Raw genomic sequence first — 19168 nt, forward strand, 5'->3', positions numbered from 1 at the left:
CGGTCAGGCAGACAGAATAACAAATATTTACCGGGCCTGTCAGCACAACTGAAGAAAATAATCAAGAGTACCTTCTTTGTATAAGAATGCTCTTGTTGTCAGCTGTTGTGATATGAATTACACTTCAACTCAATTACAGCGTTAGGTTGCTTTGCTGATATATGTGGACAATCAGTTTCGCTGAATCACAATAGTCTGGAGATAGCAAGAAGTCAGTGACTTCTTTGGTTCAAAGTATACATGCGGGTCATTTTTTGACCTGTCTATTATCATTTCCTTACGCCCTTAGTAAGCCAAAAAATCAATTGTATCTGTCTATACACTGAACCCTTTCTTTCTTTGCCGGAGAAAAGTAGGTAGGTCTATTTCTGCGTTTGATTAGATCTTTGCGTCTGTCTGTAGGGCGTGGGGGTAGGTAGGGGTTGTGTGTGCGTGTGTGTGTGTGTGTGTGTGGGGGGGGGTGGGGTTGTGTGTGTGTGTGTGTGTGTGTGCGTGCGTGCGTGCGTGTGTGTGTGCGTGTGTGTGTGTGTGTGTGAGCGTGTGTGCGTGTGTGTGTGTGTTACAGACAAACATACAGAAATAAAGCTGTTTCCGGACCCAAACGTCATATTGAAGCTAGTTGTGTGTTTAAGATTTTATTCAGTTTAAACATGAAGCTAGTTTCCTATCCAAAAGGCATAGTGGATCAATTTCTCTGCCCAAACCTTGCAATTTAACTTCTTCCTTTCTCAAAACTCACAACAATGCTACGTCACCTGCACAACACTCATCATGGAGCTACTTCTCTACCCAAAACTCACAACAAAGCTACGTCACCTGCACAACACTCATCATGGAGCTACTTCTCTACCCAAAACTCACAACAATGCTACGTCACCTGCACAACACTCATCATGGAGCTACTTCTCTACCCAAAACTCACAACAAAGCTACGTCACCTGCACAACACTCATCATCGTGGAGCTACTTCTCTACCCAAAACTCACAACAAAAATAGTAATTTCCTACTCAAAGCTCATAATGAAGTTAGGGAGTTTCCCTGTATTTATCATTACACCTTAATTCGTACGTGTTGCGTTTTTTTCTTCTCCCCAGCCCCCCAGTGGCAAGGAGAGTTCGTCTGGTGCAAAGAACGCAAAGCTTCAACATGCAGCAGGAGCAAGAGCAGAAACATGCCAAGAGGCAGCAGCCGCAGCAACCCGGGTTTCACACTGCTCACCGCGCGACGCACGTGGCTCACAAATCAGGTCACCATCACAAGGGCTGCGTCCACGCCGCCCTCGACGACTCCTCTATGATCCCTCCCCACGAGGGCACGGTGAGTGTGTGTGTATGTGTGTGTGTGTGTGTAACAAGGGGTGCGTCCACGCCGCCCTCAACGACTCCACTATGATCCCTCTCCACGAGGGCATGGTGAGTGTGTTCACCTGGGGTGGTGTGCCTAACTAGATGGGACCGAAGCACTGGTTTAAATTGGTTTATGGTTTATATTTCAAACAAATCTTAAAGGCACAGTAAGCCTCCCGTAAACCATCACAGAGCTCCCCGAGCGTCCACATACAGTACACGCATACTTCCATTTAAACGCTCACCGAACGGGAACATCCTGGCTGCTTTCTGTCGAGCGTGAGAAATTTTCAAAGAATTTATTTTCGTGGACTTGGCCCTGAAGAACAATGGCGCCTCGTTTTGGTGCTGGACGGCTGTTATGAATATCCCGGAAATCACGCCCGGACAGTAAGCCTCCCATAAACCATCACAGATACTGTCAGGCTTTTACATACAGTACAAACACCCTTCCATTTGAACGCTCACCAAACGGGAACATCCTAGGTGCCCTACGTAAAGAGCGAGCAATTTTTAAAGAATTAATTTTGCAGATTGTCTCGAACACTTTTTGGACCCATCCTGAACTCAGGTAAAAAATGAGTCACTTCCCTTAAACTGGCGACAGCCGTGGATCGATGATTATCAGAATGTTTTTGGACCGTGGTGCGTTTTTGCGCTAGACCTAACTTTTAAAATCTAGCTCGTTACACAAACATTCTTTAATCATAAAAGAATTCTTTTTTCACCAAGACAAGATCAGTTGAATTCGAAGTTGTGAAAGTTTGAAAAAAGAAAATCCCGGAAGCAGGGTCACGCAATGGTCTTAGCAGACGACGGTTTATCAGTCAGTGCATATCGCCGTTCCTCTCAACAGTCAAAAGCCATCGCTAGAGTTCTTGTGAACCACAGCCGTTTGTTTCGTGCATAAAAACGTGCTATTGTAAATAAGCTCACATCGAGTCGCATTCAAATAAGGCTAACTGACGACTACATTGTGAAAAAGGGAAACTGGATCACACGGGTTCACGATGGCTCAGGGGTAAGATAAACCACGCAAAAATAAATTCTTTGAAAATTGTTCGCTCTTTACGGAGGGCACCTAGGATGTTCTCAATCGGTGAGTGTTTAAATAAAAGGGTGTTTGTACTGTGTGTAAAAGCCTGACCGTATCTGTGATGGTTTACGGGAGGCTTACTGTGCCTTTAACTTCAAGCAAGGTGACCAAGCGTATGTTCTAGTGCATGGAGATGTTTCTTTTAATATTTCTGTTTTTGTTGCAGCGTTAGTTTTACAGCTACCGGCACGGTTGGCCTAGTGGTAAGGCGTCCGCCCCGTGATCGGGAGGTCGTGGGTTCGAACCCCGGCCGGGTCATACCTAAGACTTTAAAATTGGCAATCTAGTGACTGCTCCGCCTGGCGTCTGGCATTATGGGGTTAGTGCTAGGACTGGTTGGTCCGGTGTCAGAATAATGTGACTGGGTGAGACATGAAGCCTGTGCTGCGACTTCTGTCTTGTGTGTGGCGCACGTTAAATGTCAAAGCAGCACCGCCCTGATATGGCCCTTCGTGGTCGGCTGGGCGTTAAGCAAACAAACAAACAAACAAACAAAAAGTTTTACAGCTTTGCCAGTTCAAGAACAGACTTCCAGATCGTAGGATTTTGGCCTGATTGTTATAAACTCGCAGGCTAAAGTTTGCGGCACTTTTGTGACCACGGACACTCACATTTTCCCCAATTCTGTTTATGTAACAATAGCAAACTTTATTACCAATTCAGTGCCCCATATGGCTTTTTGACCAATCAGGACGGATTCTAGGTGACCCTCTAAATGTTATAACGTTCAGGCAGGGACCCTTTTTGTTTATCACGCTAAAAATTAACAAGACAAAGTAAAAATGTAATTCAACAATATCAGCGTGATTTATTCTAAAGAATGACACTTCAAATGCTGTCAGGTAATACTCTCTTTATCTAAAAAAAAATACCGAAAAGCGAGTTTTGTCGGTGGGTGCGTAATGGAACAGCAAGGCACCGCCCATCGTCTGAGTGTGAAATGCCGGCGACCGCTCACTTGAAATCTAAATGATCAAAGTTCGGAAAAATCAAGTGAAAATGCGCCACTCGCTTTACATCAAATGTATCTTTACGTCATTTCCCATCCGTCTGGAGTCGGTTCTAAATCTGTCGCTCTCTGTTCAACAAGATAAAGCGAAGCAACCGAAACGCATGTTCAACATGGTTTATCTTGTGAGATTGTTGTGTGTCAAAGGCATTTGACCTGTGAATATTCATCACGTCAGGTGTGTTACTCTGATTTGCCTGACTCGGGTCACGAGAATTCTTTGACCGACAGGCATAATCTGGTAGAAGCGCTCAAGTTCCCATTGCGGCTGTTCTGTCTAATTCGCGGGGTTGCTTCGAAATTTCTTTTGGTCGAATTAAACGGTAATAAAACCGTTATTGCTAATATGCTGACTGTTAGCAAATGATAACAGACATGTCTCACAAACGATATCAGCATTCGCCTAAAAGGCTCATGCTTGATATCTTTTTTCTCGACATGTCTTGTTATCATTTGCTAACAGTCAGCATATTAGAAATAACTTATAATATCAAGATTGTGGGCAATAGGTAAACCTTGGGACACCACAAACTTGCAGCTCTTATATATACCCTTAACCCTGTCGTATAATCTTCACAACCCTCTTTCGTGATATTCCAGCAAGGAAAGGCATGGCAAAATGTGTGTTTTTTTCAACCCTAGGGTTACTTGGAAAAGGTAAATAATAACAACAAACAAAACAAAAATAAGTTGAAAAACAAAAGAAATCGATACTCACCAACACAAAGACAGCACAGACAAAGTCAAAGGAGGCTTCTTCAGGACAACGAATACACAAGAAAACAAGAAGCAGAAGCAGAAGCAAAAGCAGCACAAAAACAAATTCGCGTAAGGCAAAATTAATACATTTAGTCAAGCTGTCTAACTCACGGAACGAAACTGAACACACTGCATTTTTTCACCAAGACAAGTCAGGTTCATCAATCCCTGCGAGAAGGAAATGTGCTCACTTTTCACGTGCAAAACGAAGTGAAATTAACAAGCCAGAGTAGCTCGGTAGCGTATTGCGCTAAGGAGGAAAACGCGCTTTTCTGTATTCTTTTTAATTTTCTGAGCTTGTTTTAAATACAACATATCATATTTTTATGTTTTTAGAATCAGGAAATGATAGAGGATAAGATTAAATCATTTTTGGATCGATTTCTTCAATTCTAATCGTAGTACTAATTAACCTATTTTCGTTAATTGTGATCACATCTTAAGAGTAAACAGACCTATGTATATATTTTCTGATTTAGAATTTAATGAAGAATACGATGCAATGAATTTTGAAACTGTTTGCGAAAATGTGATTTTAATGACAACTTTAATGAGCAAACTCATTAGTTAATTTCTAATCATCCAAGCTGAAATGCAATACCAAAGTCCGGGCTTCGTCGAAGATTACTTGACCAAAATGTCAACCAATTTGGTTGAAAAATGAGGGCGTGACAATGCCGCCTCAAGTTCCACTAAATGCCGGATATGACGTCATCAAAGACATTTATCCGAGAAAAGAAAACATGGTCAGGGGATATCATACCCAGGAACTCTCATGTGAAGTTTCATGACGATCTATCCAGTAGTTTTCTCGGAACCGATCTACACACACGCACACACACACACACACACACACACACACACACACACACACATACACCACGACCCTCGTCTCAATTCCCCGTCTCTATGTTAAAACATTTAGTCATAACTTGACTAAATGTAAAAAGTGGTTACAATTATTAGCGGAGGGAAATATAAAGGGAAAGAACTCTAGTCACACAAAAGAAATTACAGGGGAGAGAAATAGTTAGAAAATACGGGAAACACACGAATAACTCAAATTAAGCAGATGGATAATTGACTATTTCAGCAGGGTGGTGCAGCGGTGACTGGGAAAGCCAGCGGCCACAACAGTGTGAACATCGAGCAGCTGTTTGAGGACACTTACTCGCTACCCCCCAACCGTTCCCCCCACTACCACTACCACGGTGACCAATCAGGGGGCAGCTCCGTGTCTCTGGCTGGTGTACAGGACGTTGGGGTCAAGGGGTCAAAGGCTATGCCCGCCTCCCGCCTGGTGGCCGCCCACAGGCGTCTCTCCAAGGTACAGTGGTACCTCCCATTAACGACCCCTCTATTTTACGATTCCCCCTATATAACGACTCTTCTGTCTCTGACGGATTATTTTTCCTTCTTTTTCTTACTATATTTTTACATCTATAGTATGCCCCCTCTCTGTTACGACATACGACCGTGTATTGATGTTTGTTTTTCATTGTCTTGATTTCTTTGTTTTAAGCTGTGTGTTTTGACTGAAAGTTGTAACGAGGGTGGACGGGACATGTGGTTCCTTGTGGGGCGCGTGTCCGTGTGTGTGTGTGTTTCTGTCTGCCCGTCCGTTCGTCGGTCGGTCTGTCTGTCTGTCTGTCTTTCTGTGTCTCTGCGCGTGTATGTGTATGCGTATGTGTCAGTGTGTAGGTCTTTATATCTTTCTCTCTAGCTTTTATTGTTCATTTAGTCAATATTTGACTGATTTTATTTCGGTAGATTGGGAAGATATCCCCAGGTATTCTTTTCATGCTGTTGATAATAACGTTTGATGACGCCATGTCCGCCTTTAAAAAAGTTGAGGCAGCACTGTGATCACCGCTTTTTTCAATTGATCTGATGAAAATGTTAGTCAAACATAGTCCGGACTATAGGATTGCATTTCAGCTTGGAAACTTGAAAATTATTTTCACTAATTTTTCAATAAAACTATACTTGAAATTGAAATCGCAATTACACATTCAAAATTGATTGCATTCTATTCTTAATTATTTCCTCTCAATTGTTTCCTGAATCCGAAGATATTTCCATAGTATGTTATGTTTGGAAATGTGCTCTCGCACATTAACGTACGTGCCATGAGCAGTGTGTACCTGCTACTCTTCTCCCTCTTCTTCGTCCTCCTCCTCCTCCTCCTTTTTGTCTTCTCGTTATGATCACCATCCTCACCACCACCGCCACCACCAGCAACAAGTTGCTGTTATAACAATATTTACTCTCTTCTCGCATATTGAAATAGACGTCCGGAGCAGTGCCCGCTTCTTCCGCCTCCAAATCCTCCGTGATCTCCTCCTCCTCCTCTGTCGATCCTCCCGTACGGAGGAAGGCCTCCTGCATCCCTTCTCTTCGGGCCTCCGTGATGTCACAGAGCAGCGCGTCACTCAAGCATGGTGACGTGGACGGGACCCTGTCGCGTCAGCTGATGTCACGCGCCAAAAGCCGAGGCAGCAGCGGCAGCTTAGTGGACGCGGGATTGGTGTTCATCCCAAAGCCTGGACAAGAAGCACTGAGGGAAAACATTGCCAAGCTGACCGACCGAGAGAGGGCGGAGATAAAGATCTTCAGGTGAGTGGTGGGAGTGGGATGGGAACGGCGGGGGTGTGGGGGAAGGGTGGGGGGCAGACGAGGGACTGATGGGATAGGGAGGTCATGGTAGGGGAATCTGCGCTGATCGACCGAGAGAAAGCGGAGATGAAGGTCTTCAGGTGAGTGGGTTGGGAACAGCGGGGTTGGGTGTGCGGGTGGTGGTGGGGGGGGGGGGGGGGGGGGGGGGGGGCAGGGGGGCGATGTCAGAAAGGGATGGGGGAGGGAGGTCGTAGGAGTGGAATCTGCGCTGACCGACCGAGAGAGAGCGGAGATGAAGGTCTTCAGGTGAGTTGGATGGGAACACTGGGGGTGGGTGTGCGGGGGTGATTGTGCGGGGATGGTTGGGGGGGGGGGTGAGGGCAGAGGGGGAATGGTGGAGGGAGGTCATGGGAGGAGAAACTGCATATTGTGATGTTGTTGGGTGGGAGTGGGGGTGGGGGGGGGGTAGTCTATCTGCCTGCCTGTGTTAGTTAAACTTTGTCTGATGGGTTAGTCTGTTTCTCTGTCTGATGGGTTAGTCACTGTTTAGGCCGGTCTGGCCGGTCTGAGCACGCGCGTCTGTATGTGTGTTCATCTGCCTGCTTGTCCGTTTATTGTAGTCAGAGTGTGATAGGCATTTTTTACATGTCGTCTATCCAGCGATTTAATAGTGCCCATTCGCATACGAAAACTTGAAAATCCCTTCATACTGAAAGTTTGTGCACACTCACGCAGGATGGTATACTACCTTGGTCAATTGTCAGCCAAGAAGATGGCTCTGGACGAAGGTTGTAAGAACGACGGGTTCGACGACAAAGATGGATTCTACGTCTGCAAGTCTAAGGACCACCTGCTGTTCCGATACGAGATCATGGAGCTCCTCGGCAAGGGAACCTTCGGTCAGGTAAAACGAAAAAAATAAAACAGTCGCAAACATCGCTTATTGCCTACTCTTATCCCAAGATAGGAAAATTTGTCCAAAAGAGGACATAAAACTCGAATAGTCTAGCCAAGGCCCCAGTTGCAGGTTACCTCATGAGTATTGATAAAAATATCTTTGCGTCGATTATAGAAGCGGAAATTTGCGCATGTCCGCTTGTTGTCTCAGACGATGAAGTTGTAGGGCATGACTCACCTGAGTAATCAGTGAGTCTCCGTTATGAGCAGTGTCCGTCTGAATGGGAGGTCGTCCGTCAATGAACAAAACATTTTACGTTGAGGTTATCTCAGATTTTGTGGAAGCTAAAGCTTTGAAAGTTTGCACACATCTAGGGTATGATGATCTTCCGACATAACCGAAGTGTTGTTGACCCTCGTTATATTTCAAGGTCACAGCAGAGTAATGTTCGGGTCATAAAGACATGTAACGTTGAGGTTTTCTCGGATGTTTTTAAAGCTAAAGCTTTGACACTTTGCACACATCAAGGGTTTGATGACCTCCCAGCACGACCCAAGTCTGGTTGATTCTCCTCTAATTTCAGAAGGACGGGGGGGGGGGGGGGGGGGTGTTCGGGTCGTAAGATGAAAAATTGTCGTTTTCTTGAACGTTTTTGAAACTAGAGCTTTTTAACTCTATGTTGATCCCCTGGTTTACTTTTTTCGTTCAGGTGGTGAAGGCGTGGGACCATAAGACACACTCTCTGGTGGCCATGAAGATCGTGAAGAACGAGCGGCCCTTCCTCAAGCAGGCCCGCGAGGAGGTCCGCATCCTGGAGGTGCTTCGCAAGCAGGACAAGCACGACTCCTTCAACGTCGTCCACATCCTCGACAGCTTCAAGTTCCGCGGGCACGTCTGCATCTCATTCGAGCTCATGAGCATCAGTCTTCACCAGGTGAGGGACTGGGGAGGGGGGGGGGGCTTGGGGCGGAGGGGAAGGATGGGAGGGGGGGGATGCATTCTGAATGTCATGGACACATTATCCGTACTTATTTATTAATGTATTTATCTATTATTATATCTATTTTACATATGAGACTTATTTATTTGTTTGTCTGTTTATCGGTGGATCTATTCTTTCTTTTTACATTTAATCAAGTTTTGACTAAATGTTTTAACATAGAGGGGGAATCGAGACGAGGGTCATGGTGTATGTGTGTATGTGTGTGTGTGTGTGTGTGTGTGTGTGTGCGTGTGTGTGTGTGTGTGTGTGTGTGTGTGTGTGTGTGTGTGTGTGTGTGTGTGTAGAGCGATTCAGAGTAAACTACAGGACCGATCTTTATGAAATTTGACATGAGAGTTCCTGGGTATGATATCCCTGGACCTTTTTTTCTTTTTTTCGATAAATGTCTTTGATGACGTCATATCCGGCTTTTTGTAAAAGTTGAGGCGGCACTGTCACACCCTCATTTTTCAATAAAATTGATTGAAATTTTGGCAAAGCAATCTTCGACGAAGGCCGGACTTCGGTATTGCATTTCAGCTTGGTGGCTTAAAAATTAATTGATGACTTTGGTCATTAAAAATCTGAAAATTGTAAAAAAAAAATAAAAAAATTATAAAATGATCCAAATTTACGTTCATCTTATTCTTCATCATTTTCTGATTCCAAAAACATATAAATATGTTATATTTGGATTAAAAACAAGCTCTAAAAATTAAAAAAATTAAAATTATGATCAAAATTAAATTTTCGAAATCAATTTAAAAACACTTTCATCTTATTCCTTGTCGGTTCCTGATTCCAAAAACATATAGATATGATGTGTTTGGATTAAAAACACGCTCAGAAAGTTAAAACGAAGAGAGGGACAGTAAAGCGTGCTATGAAGCACAGCGCAACCGCTACCGCGCCAAACAGGCTCGTCACTTTCACTGCCTTTTGCACTAGCGGCGGACTACGTTCAATTTCATTCTTTGAGTTCCACAGCTTGACTAAATGTAGTAATTTCGCCTTACGCGACTTGTTTTTCTCTTTCTTTCTCAGTTTCTTTCTTTCTTTCTTTCTTTCTGTCTTTCTGTCTTTGTCTTTCTTTCTTTCTGTCCTTTGCTTCCTTCCTTTCTTTCTTTCTTGCTCTATTTATTTCTTCGTTCATTTATTCCTCATCCACCAGCTGCTGAAGAAGACGCGCGGGCAGGGGTTCAGCCTGTGCAAGATCCAGAAGATCACTCGAGGCATCCTGCGCTGCCTGGACCTGCTGGGCAAGAACCACATCATCCACTGCGACATCAAGCCCGAGAACATCCTCCTCAAGCGCACCGCACCGGGACACTCTGCCACCACCGGATCCAACTTCAGTGACCACAGCATCAAGGTGAATAGGGTTGGGGCGGGTTGGATGTTTGGTTATTGTTTTTTGACTCACCTGAGTAATGGGTGAGTCTTAGTATTCATCCGTGTCCGTCTGGGAGTGTGCAAAGGGTTGGGGTGAAGAGTGGGGAGATGTTTGGTTCATGTGTGTATGTGTCTGTCCATCTGAGAATGTGTTTGTCTGTTTGAAGAGGAAGAGAAGCTGTATGCTACGAGAGGCATTTCGGTGCGTGTAAATTCAAGAACTACACTAGTGTAGAAACGGTTTGGTGTAGGATGGTTTGGAAGCGATGATGGAGTGACCTAAATGAACTTGTACACCAGATTAAACATTAATTCGTCATTGGTGTTTGGGGCCTCAGTCAGACTAGGGCTTTCATACATAATTATTTCATCTTGAACGATCATCGCATAGTTCTTGAAGTCGTGTATATGCACACAAAAAAACGTAGTTTGCGCCGCGCTGGCAACTTGGTTTTCCTGTGGAGAAAGCAACCCATATTTCCGTGAGGGTAACCTCACAGGACTAATTGATAGGACATTTCCTTCCATGACTTTACCTGATACACTTGCATCATCCAAATATACCCCTAACTGTAGAGGCCTCAATCATCAATCGTAAGATCAGCACCATTCGCCACACACTCTCCTCTCAAACAACTAACACTCTTGTCTGTGCCTTTGTTCTTTCTAAACTTGACTACTGCAACTCTCTTCTCTCTGGCTGTCCTCTGTACCTCCTGCATAAACTACAAAAAGTCCAAAACTCGGCAGCACGCCTCATTCTCAAAGCACGAAAACGAGATCACGCAACACCACTTCTTCACACACTGCACTGGTTACCTATTCAAGCCCGCATTGACTACAAACTGTCTACCCTCTGCTTTAACTTCTTTTCTGGTTCGTCTCCTGCTTACTTCTCTGAACTCCTCACCGTCTATTCTCCAGCAAGACAACTCCGTGCCTCTTCTGACTGTCGCATCCTTACCATTCCACACACCAAAACCAAAACATACGGACAACGCACTTTTACTTTCTGCGCACCCGCACAATGGAATTCTCTCCCCTTTCACATCCGCCACTCTCAGTCACCCCAAGCATTCAAACGAGCACTTAAAACGCACCTCTTCAGGAAATACAACCCCTGATTTTGTTTTCTCAGTCCATCAGTAGGCTACATGTAGTGTTATTTGTTGTTTTAGTGATTTTTCACCATCTATTTTATTCATGTTTTTATTACTTACTTTGTGGAAGAATCTTTTGTAATGTATGTTTGAAGGTGTATGCTTTTAATTAAGCGTTGTTGACTATGAATGTAGATGTAAATGCTTGTATAACTGTGTTTTAATTTTAGTGTTATTTGTTGGTTTAGTGATTTTTCACTACCTATTTTTGAGTCACTTGAGAAAAAGTGACTCTATGTAATCGGTCAGTGTTAGTCTGTCCGGCCGGCCGTCCGGCCGGCCGTCCGTAGACACCACCTTAACGTTGGACTTTTCTCGGAAACTATCAAAGCGATCGGGCTCATATTTTGTTTAGTCGTGACCTCCAATGACCTCTACACTTTAACGATGGTTTCGTTGACCTTTGACCTTTTTCAAGGTCACAGGTCAGCGTCAAAGGAAAAATTAGACATTTTATATCTTTGACAAAGTTCATCGGATGTGATTGAAACTTTGTAGGATTATTCTTTACATCAAAGTATTTACATCTGTAGCCTTTTACGAACGTTATCAGAAAAACAAGGGAGATAACTAGCCTTTTCTGTTCGGCAACACACAACTTAACGTTGGGCTTTTCTCGGAAACTATAAAAGTGACCGGGCTCAAATTTTATGTGAACGTGACTCATTGTGTTGTGAATAGCAATTTCTTCCTGTCCATCTGATGCCTCATATAATATTCAGAACTGCGAAAGTGACTCGATCGAGCGTTTGCTCTTCTTGTTATTATTTAGTTAGTGGAAGAATCTTTTGTAATGTATCTTTGATGGTGTATGCTTTTAATTAAGCGTTGTTGACTATGAATGTAGATGTAAATGCTTGTATAACTGTGTTTTAATTTTAAATGTGTCAAGCGCAAAGAGCATAATTGTAAAGTTATGATGTTGCGCTATATAAATGCTCATTTATTCTTATTATTATTATTATTATTGTCCCCCATGGCCAAGACCCTCATTCCTCCAAATCCGTCCACGGCTTAGCCTCTACACCAATGCCCTTCAAAAACAAAAGACAACATATTTCATTTCATTTATTGTATTATCCCTTGCTGAGAAATTCTTATCCCTTGCTGGGAAATTCTGATCGCTTCCTCACAATGGAAAGCTAGCAGCAACAAGAGTCGCGCTACCCAGGTGTGTGCGTGTTTAGGCTTAATCAGCCACCAGCACTTATGGCAGAACGTCCGAGGTCGTGAACGTGCCATTGTGGTGACACGGGGGTGGAACATGGATACCGGCTCTGAGTCTGCAGATAAAGTTGACCCGTGTCCGTCCCGGCCTGGATTCGAACCCGCCACCACAGGATCACAAGTCCAGTGCTCTACCACCTTTGCTAACTGCCCCCCCCCCCCCCCCCCCCCCCCCTAATATAATATTGGTATATTTTTTTCATGTGATCGACTTTGGGTCTACAGTTACCTCCAGTCTCGCTAAGCACTACCGAAATTGGTATATTTTTTTCAGGTTATCGACTTTGGATCGTCTTGCTCCGAGCAGCAGCAGATCTACACGTTCATAAATCATAGTTTTAATCGCGCTACTACCGATATTGGTATAACTATCTGTTTTTCAGGTTATCGACTTTGGGTCGTCTTGCTCCGAGCAGCAGCAGATCTACACGTTCATTTAATCGCGCTACTACCGATATTCGTATAATTATCTGTTTATCAGGTTATCGACTTTGGGTCGTCATGCTACGAGCAGCAGCAGATCTACTCGTACATCCAGTCTCGCTACTACCGGGCGCCTGAGGTGATCATGGGCACTCGCTACACCTGTGCCATCGACATCTGGAGTCTGGCCTGCGTCATTGGGGAACTCTACACAGCGCGCCCCCTCTTCTCTGGGGACGATGAGCACGACCAGCTGGCTGCCATGATTGAGGTGGGTGGCTTTGGGGAGGGGTGTGAGAGGGAGTGGGGCGGGGAGGGGGAGAGAGTGTGAGAGAGGGAGAGTGTGTGTGAGAGAGAAAGAGAGATAGGGAGCTCTACACAGCGCGCCCCCTCTTCTCTTGGGACGACGAGCACGACCAGCTGACTGCCATGATTGAGATGGGTGGGGAATAGGTGTGGGGTGTGTGGGGGTAGTAGAGGTGGGTGGGGAGGGGGAGAGAGAGAGTGTGTGTGTTTATGACAGAGAGTGTGTGTGTAAGAGAGAGAGAGAGAGAGAGAGAGAGAGAGAGAGAGAGAGAGAGAGAGAGAGGGGAGGGGGAACTCTTCACGGCACGCCCCATCTTCGCTGGGGCATGATTGAGGTGGGTGGGGAATAGATGTGAGGCGTGTGGGGGTAGTAAAGGTGGGTGGGGGGAGAGAGAGAGAGAGAGAGAGAGAGAGAGAGAGAGAGAGAGAGAGAGAGAGAGAGAGAGAGAGAACAAGATCAAGAACAAGAACAAATCTTTAATTGTCTAAGGCCACAGCCCCTTACAATAGTTGTTCAAATAACAGCAATAGTATCTGCACAGTTATAAATTATAGTCGAGCATAAAATTCAACAAATACATTAAGACCCTGATGACATGTCACTGAACCCGATTTATAAGGGTTCGTCTCTTCTGTAACATGAAAAACACAAATCTGCTGAAGCTGTTCATCACATTATCCTCATTACTGCCACAGAAATACACAAGTTGTTGTTGCAGCGTCTTAGAGTTCGAGATTTTCAAATACTTTGCTCGAAGGTCTTGATAAAATTAAAAGGACATAAAAATACAACATGGTGTTCATCTTCTTTATCAGCTGTACAGAGAGGACAGTTTCTTGTCGTTTGGTTTGGTGCGTACCGAAACTTGTGAGCGTTGATTTCGGATACTCCTGCACGGAAACGAGTAAGAGCAACTCTGTACTTAATATCTTCGATTAATTCAATGTATTTATCTTTTTTCAAGCATGTTTTGTAACAATTATAAATGTCGAAACGTTCACTGCATTCTAAAAAGGAGAACCATTCTTGACAAAAACAATCTTGTAAACGTCTTTTAAACTCTTTTAAGAAACACTTCTCATTCCCAACCATTCCGTACATCCACACAGCAGCAAAACCATTACAACATAAAAGACTCTGCACATGTGAGACCCAATTTGTGTGGCCCTTCGATGCCAAATTACATAAAGCTTTATATGCAATCTTGGAATATCTTGAATCAGGTTGCTTCAGCAGTGTAAACCAGTATTTCACACATCTGACTGCAGAGTTAATATACAGCGGATGTCTTCCCAATTCACCATACACAATGTTGTTTGGAGTTCGAATTGTCACTTTCAGAAACTTTTTACACGCAAACAGGTGGACCCTTTCCACAGAGTCATACTTTCCATATCCCCATAGCTCTGAACCATACAAGAGCATAGGGGCGATCCGTGCGTCAAACAGTTTGAAAAACACCTTTGCCGAATGGCAGCCAAGTCTGTTCAGTAATCTAACGATTTCGATCACTCCCTTTTTCGCCATGGTTGTCTTTGTTTCTACTGCAATGTTCCAGCTCAGTTGGGTGGAAAGGGTTACACCGAGATATTTAAACGAGTTCACAATCTCAAGACGATCCATTCCGTAGAACCACTGAGAGAGAGAGAGAGAGAGAGAGAGAGAGAGAGAGAGAGATATATATATATATATATATATATATATATATATATATATATATATATATATATATATATATATATATATATATATACTAGCGGAAAAAAGTTAAGGACGGTTCACACACGCAATCACAGCAAAAGAACGAATGAACATATCGTACGGAAATTTGGAACACGTTTACTTCAGTCAATGTGCAACGCAACTGCAAAATTTGGGTTTATTTCATCGAGCCGATTCGGTTATTCATGTCCACAAACAGCAGAGGGGTCACACATAAACATAACAAGTCTTTCATGAGGTCAATAATGGGTGTGTCCGCCACGTTTGCGCTCAAGTTCACCACACCTTGACCGCATAGAGTTCATAAGCTTCGTGAAAAAGGCCTGTGGAATGGCCTGCCACTCCTGTTGGAGCATCTGCAGCAGCTGCTGCAGGTTTCTGGGAGGCTGGTGGTTGGCCCTCACCTGCCTGTCCAGTTCGTCCCATACATGCTCTATGGGGTTCATGTCTGGCGAACAGGCAGGGAAATCCATCCTGACGACCCCGGTTTGCTGGATGTAGTCGTTGACAAGCCTGGCCCTGTGAGGAGTAGCATTGTCATCCTGAAACACGGCGTTTGGGCCAATCTGCTGCAGGGTCGGCAAGACAATAGGGGCGAGAATTTCGTCCCTGTAGCGTTGACCAGTGAGATTCCCGACCACATGGTACAGGGGGGTGCGTTGATGAAGGCTGAAGCCCCCCCAAACCATGACAGAGCCCCCGCCGAAGGCCACCCTCTCATGCACTGTGTCGTCTTCATAACGCTCGCCCTCACGCCTCCAGACCTTGCGCCGGCCGTCAGAATGGTACAGGTTGAACCTGGACTCGTCACTGAATAGGACCTGAGCCCAGTCCCGGCGCGTCCATCTCAAGTGGCGGCGACTCCAGGCCAGACGAGCCCGGCGATGAGCCTGTGTCAGCAGGGGACGCACAGCAGGACGACGACTCCGCAGCCGGGCGTCATGCAGGCGGTTGCCGATGGTCCTCTCACTAACGTTGATGTTAGTGGCCTCCCGTAACTGCCCTCTGATGACCTTGCAGGTGGTGGCCCGGTGCTGCAGCGCCTGCCGTTGGATGAAACGATCTTCCCTAGGAGTAGTCTTTTTGGGGCGACCCGACCTGGGCCTCTCCTCGACATTGTTTGTCGTCTGGAACCGTTGATTCAGCCTTACAATGACTGAATGCGATACCCCAAGTTGCCTGGCCACTTCGCACTTGGATACGCCGTCGTGGAGCCAGGCAATTGCTCTTCCTCGGTTGAATGTTGTCAGCTTCCGTCTGGCAGGCATGGTGAGGAGATGGCAGCTCGCAGAAAATCGGCGGCTTATAAAGCCGAGTTCGTGATCACAATTCACACTCGAAGGATTGTCCTTGCATGTGCACAACAATTTTGCCATGTTACCTGCCTTATTCTACCCATACGCACGCCAAACAACAGCCTACTTTTTGGCGATTTTGCTATTTTAGTCACGTGCTGCAGCTCTGCGCCCGGGAGTCCCGTGCAGTTTTCCTGCTAACACAGTATAACCTACCCATTGGTGTGTAGCATGCGACAGCCATTTGATTTTGCTGACGAAAGAACAGGGTGTTTTAAACAAATGAAAGTCAGCGGGGAAATCAGTGGCCCGTCCCTAACTTTTTTCCGCTAGTATATATGTATAGGTTACAACACGAGTGGTTTTTTATATGGCTTGTATTTCAGTCAAGACCCAGCGGATGAATATCATCGGGAGACACGAGCCTCTGGCGAGTGGCTCTCGATTGATATTCCCGCTGGGTCTTGACTGAAATACAAGCCATATAAAAAACCACGAGTGTTGTAATCTGTATATCCCATTCTACCATCAAACACAAAGTGTAGACTACTAGCGGCACTGTTGCGATCTGTGCAGGGTAAAACTGTTGCCAGCGAGACTTAGCCCTTTTGCAACCTTAAACTAAGTGACCGTCGCTGAAAAAATAAAACGAATGAGTGCATCGATAAGTACGCGGTAACACTACTTTCAGACCATTTAAAAGCTTTAAGTAAAGGTTCATAAGTTGCAAGAAAGTAATGAAGTCGAATAGAAATTAATTTAGTTGAAGCGCACAATTCTTTTGTTTTGCGTTTCAGGTCGGCAGAACGGGCGAAACGGGTTTGGGACCCATTTGGCTTACTCGATTCAGAATCGATTCCACGTTGTTTTTCTCGAACGTGTGTAATTAGGCTTATTGACAGAGAAGCAAATTTTAGGGAACAAATATGTAGGTTTAGATTTAACCATTTGCTCCCTATTTGAAATGTATCTACGTGATAAACTGTTTTGCGAGTGTGTTTGCATGGATGAACTTAAACTGGTATGGTGTGAGGAAAACGCGACCGACACGTCTGTCACCGCCGATTGATTGCATTTTGAAGGAATATGACTGGATTACGGAAAAATATGTGGACTTACTGCAGAGCCAGGCAAAAGAGTAGACTTGCTCGCAAAACACGTGAAACAGCCGATGTTTGATAGCTGAAAAAAGTCGTCTGCTAACGATGCAAGGGGAGGGTACTCGTGTTTTTGTTTTGGTTCGCTAGCATCTGGTTATCTTGTAAGTTGAATGTTCGTTTTTTTCGACCTGCATTGCTTTCATAATGAAAGAAACTTTTGCTTATTGCATCTCATACATCAGATCAGTTCTGAGATTCATTTTTGCGTGCAACTGATATGGTTTTCTGAGCCGTGCAATACGATTTTAGAACTTCATACAAATGTGTCACATTGTTCGGCGCGAGGTCAAAGGTCGGGAGGAAAGTAGTCCTTTGCCCAAATCGGAATCTGCACTATCATATATTTTTTGGAGTCCATGATGTATTTATTGAGCTATAAAAATACAACATATCAATAAATACATCATGGACTCCAAAAAATATATGATAGTGCAGATTCCGATTTGGGCAAAGGACTACTTTCCTCCCGACCTTTGACCTCGCGCCGAACAATGTGACACATTTGTATGAAGTTCTAAAATCGTATTGCACGGCTCAGAAAACCATATCAGTTGCACGCAAAAATGAATCTCAGAACTGATCTGATGTATGAGATGCAATAAGCAAAAGTTTCTTTCATTATGAAAGCAATGCAGGTCGAAAAAAACGAACATTCAACTTACAAGATAACCAGATGCTAGCGAACCAAAACAAAAACACGAGTACCCTCCCCTTGCATCGTTAGCAGACGACTTTTGAGAGTGTCGGTAGTGTGTTTTGGTGTGCGCCTTCAGCTATCAAACATCGGCTGTTTCACGTGTTTTGCGAGCAAGTCTACTCTTTTGCCTGGCTCTGCAGTAAGTCCACATATTTTTCCGTAATCCAGTCATATTCCTTCAAAATGCAATCAATCGGCGGTGACAGACGTGTCGGTCGCGTTTTCCTCACACCATACCAGTTTAAGTTCATCCATGCAAACACACTCGCAAAACAGTTTATCACGTAGATACATTTCAAATAGGGAGCAAATGGTTAAATCTAAACCTACATATTTGTTCCCTAAAATTTGCTTCTCTGTCAATAAGCCTAATTACACACGTTCGAGAAAAACAACGTGGAATCGATTCTGAATCGAGTAAGCCAAATGGGTCCCAAACCCGTTTCGCCCGTTCTGCCGACCTGAAACGCAAAACAAAAGAATTGTGCGCTTCAACTAAATTAATTTCTATTCGACTTCATTACTTTCTTGCAACTTATGAACCTTTACTTAAAGCTTTTAAATGGTCTGAAAGTAGTGTTACCGCGTACTTATCGATGCACTCATTCGTTTTATTTTTTCAGCGACGGTCACTTAGTTTAAGGTTGCAAAAGGGCTAAGTCTCGCTGGCAACAGTTTTACCCTGCACAGATCGCAACAGTGCCGCTAGTAGTCTACACTTTGTGTTTGATGGTAGAATGGGATATACAGATTACAACACTCGTGGTTTTTTATATGGCTTGTATTTCAGTCAAGACCCAGCGGGAATATCAATCGAGAGCCACTCGCCAGAGGCTCGTGTCTCCCGATGATATTCATCCGCTGGGTCTTGACTGAAATACAAGCCATATAAAAAACCACTCGTGTTGTAACCTATACATATATATATATATATATATAGAGAGAGAGAGAGAGAAAGAGAGAGAGAGAGAGAGAGGCCGGAGAGGGAGAGAGAGAGAGAGAGAGAGAGAGAGAGAGAGAGAGAGAGAGAGAGAGAGAGAGAGAGATGATGATGATGATAATTAGTTTTAACGTCCTC

The 19168-nt window shown here is 44.4% G+C and overlaps 1 protein-coding gene across 3 annotated transcripts in view; it reads left to right on the forward strand.

Annotated features, from left to right (window-relative positions):
- Positions 1-19168, forward strand: part of LOC138981874 (dual specificity tyrosine-phosphorylation-regulated kinase 2-like) — a 56473-nt gene that overhangs the window by 26527 nt on the left and 10778 nt on the right. For 2 of the 3 annotated variants that reach the window (XM_070355013.1, XM_070355015.1), the window contains exons 3-9: positions 1096-1318; positions 5305-5538; positions 6502-6827; positions 7563-7731; positions 8435-8659; positions 9879-10079; positions 12968-13180. In XM_070355013.1, the coding sequence (XP_070211114.1) occupies positions 1096-1318; positions 5305-5538; positions 6502-6827; positions 7563-7731; positions 8435-8659; positions 9879-10079; positions 12968-13180 (1591 nt within the window). The remainder of the gene's footprint in view (positions 1-1095; positions 1319-5304; positions 5539-6501; positions 6828-7562; positions 7732-8434; positions 8660-9878; positions 10080-12967; positions 13181-19168) is intronic. The other variant, XM_070355014.1, reaches the window with a different exon arrangement.

Source organism: Littorina saxatilis, linkage group LG12, assembly GCF_037325665.1.
Source record: "Littorina saxatilis isolate snail1 linkage group LG12, US_GU_Lsax_2.0, whole genome shotgun sequence".
Classification (NCBI taxonomy): Eukaryota; Metazoa; Mollusca; class Gastropoda; order Littorinimorpha; family Littorinidae; genus Littorina; species Littorina saxatilis.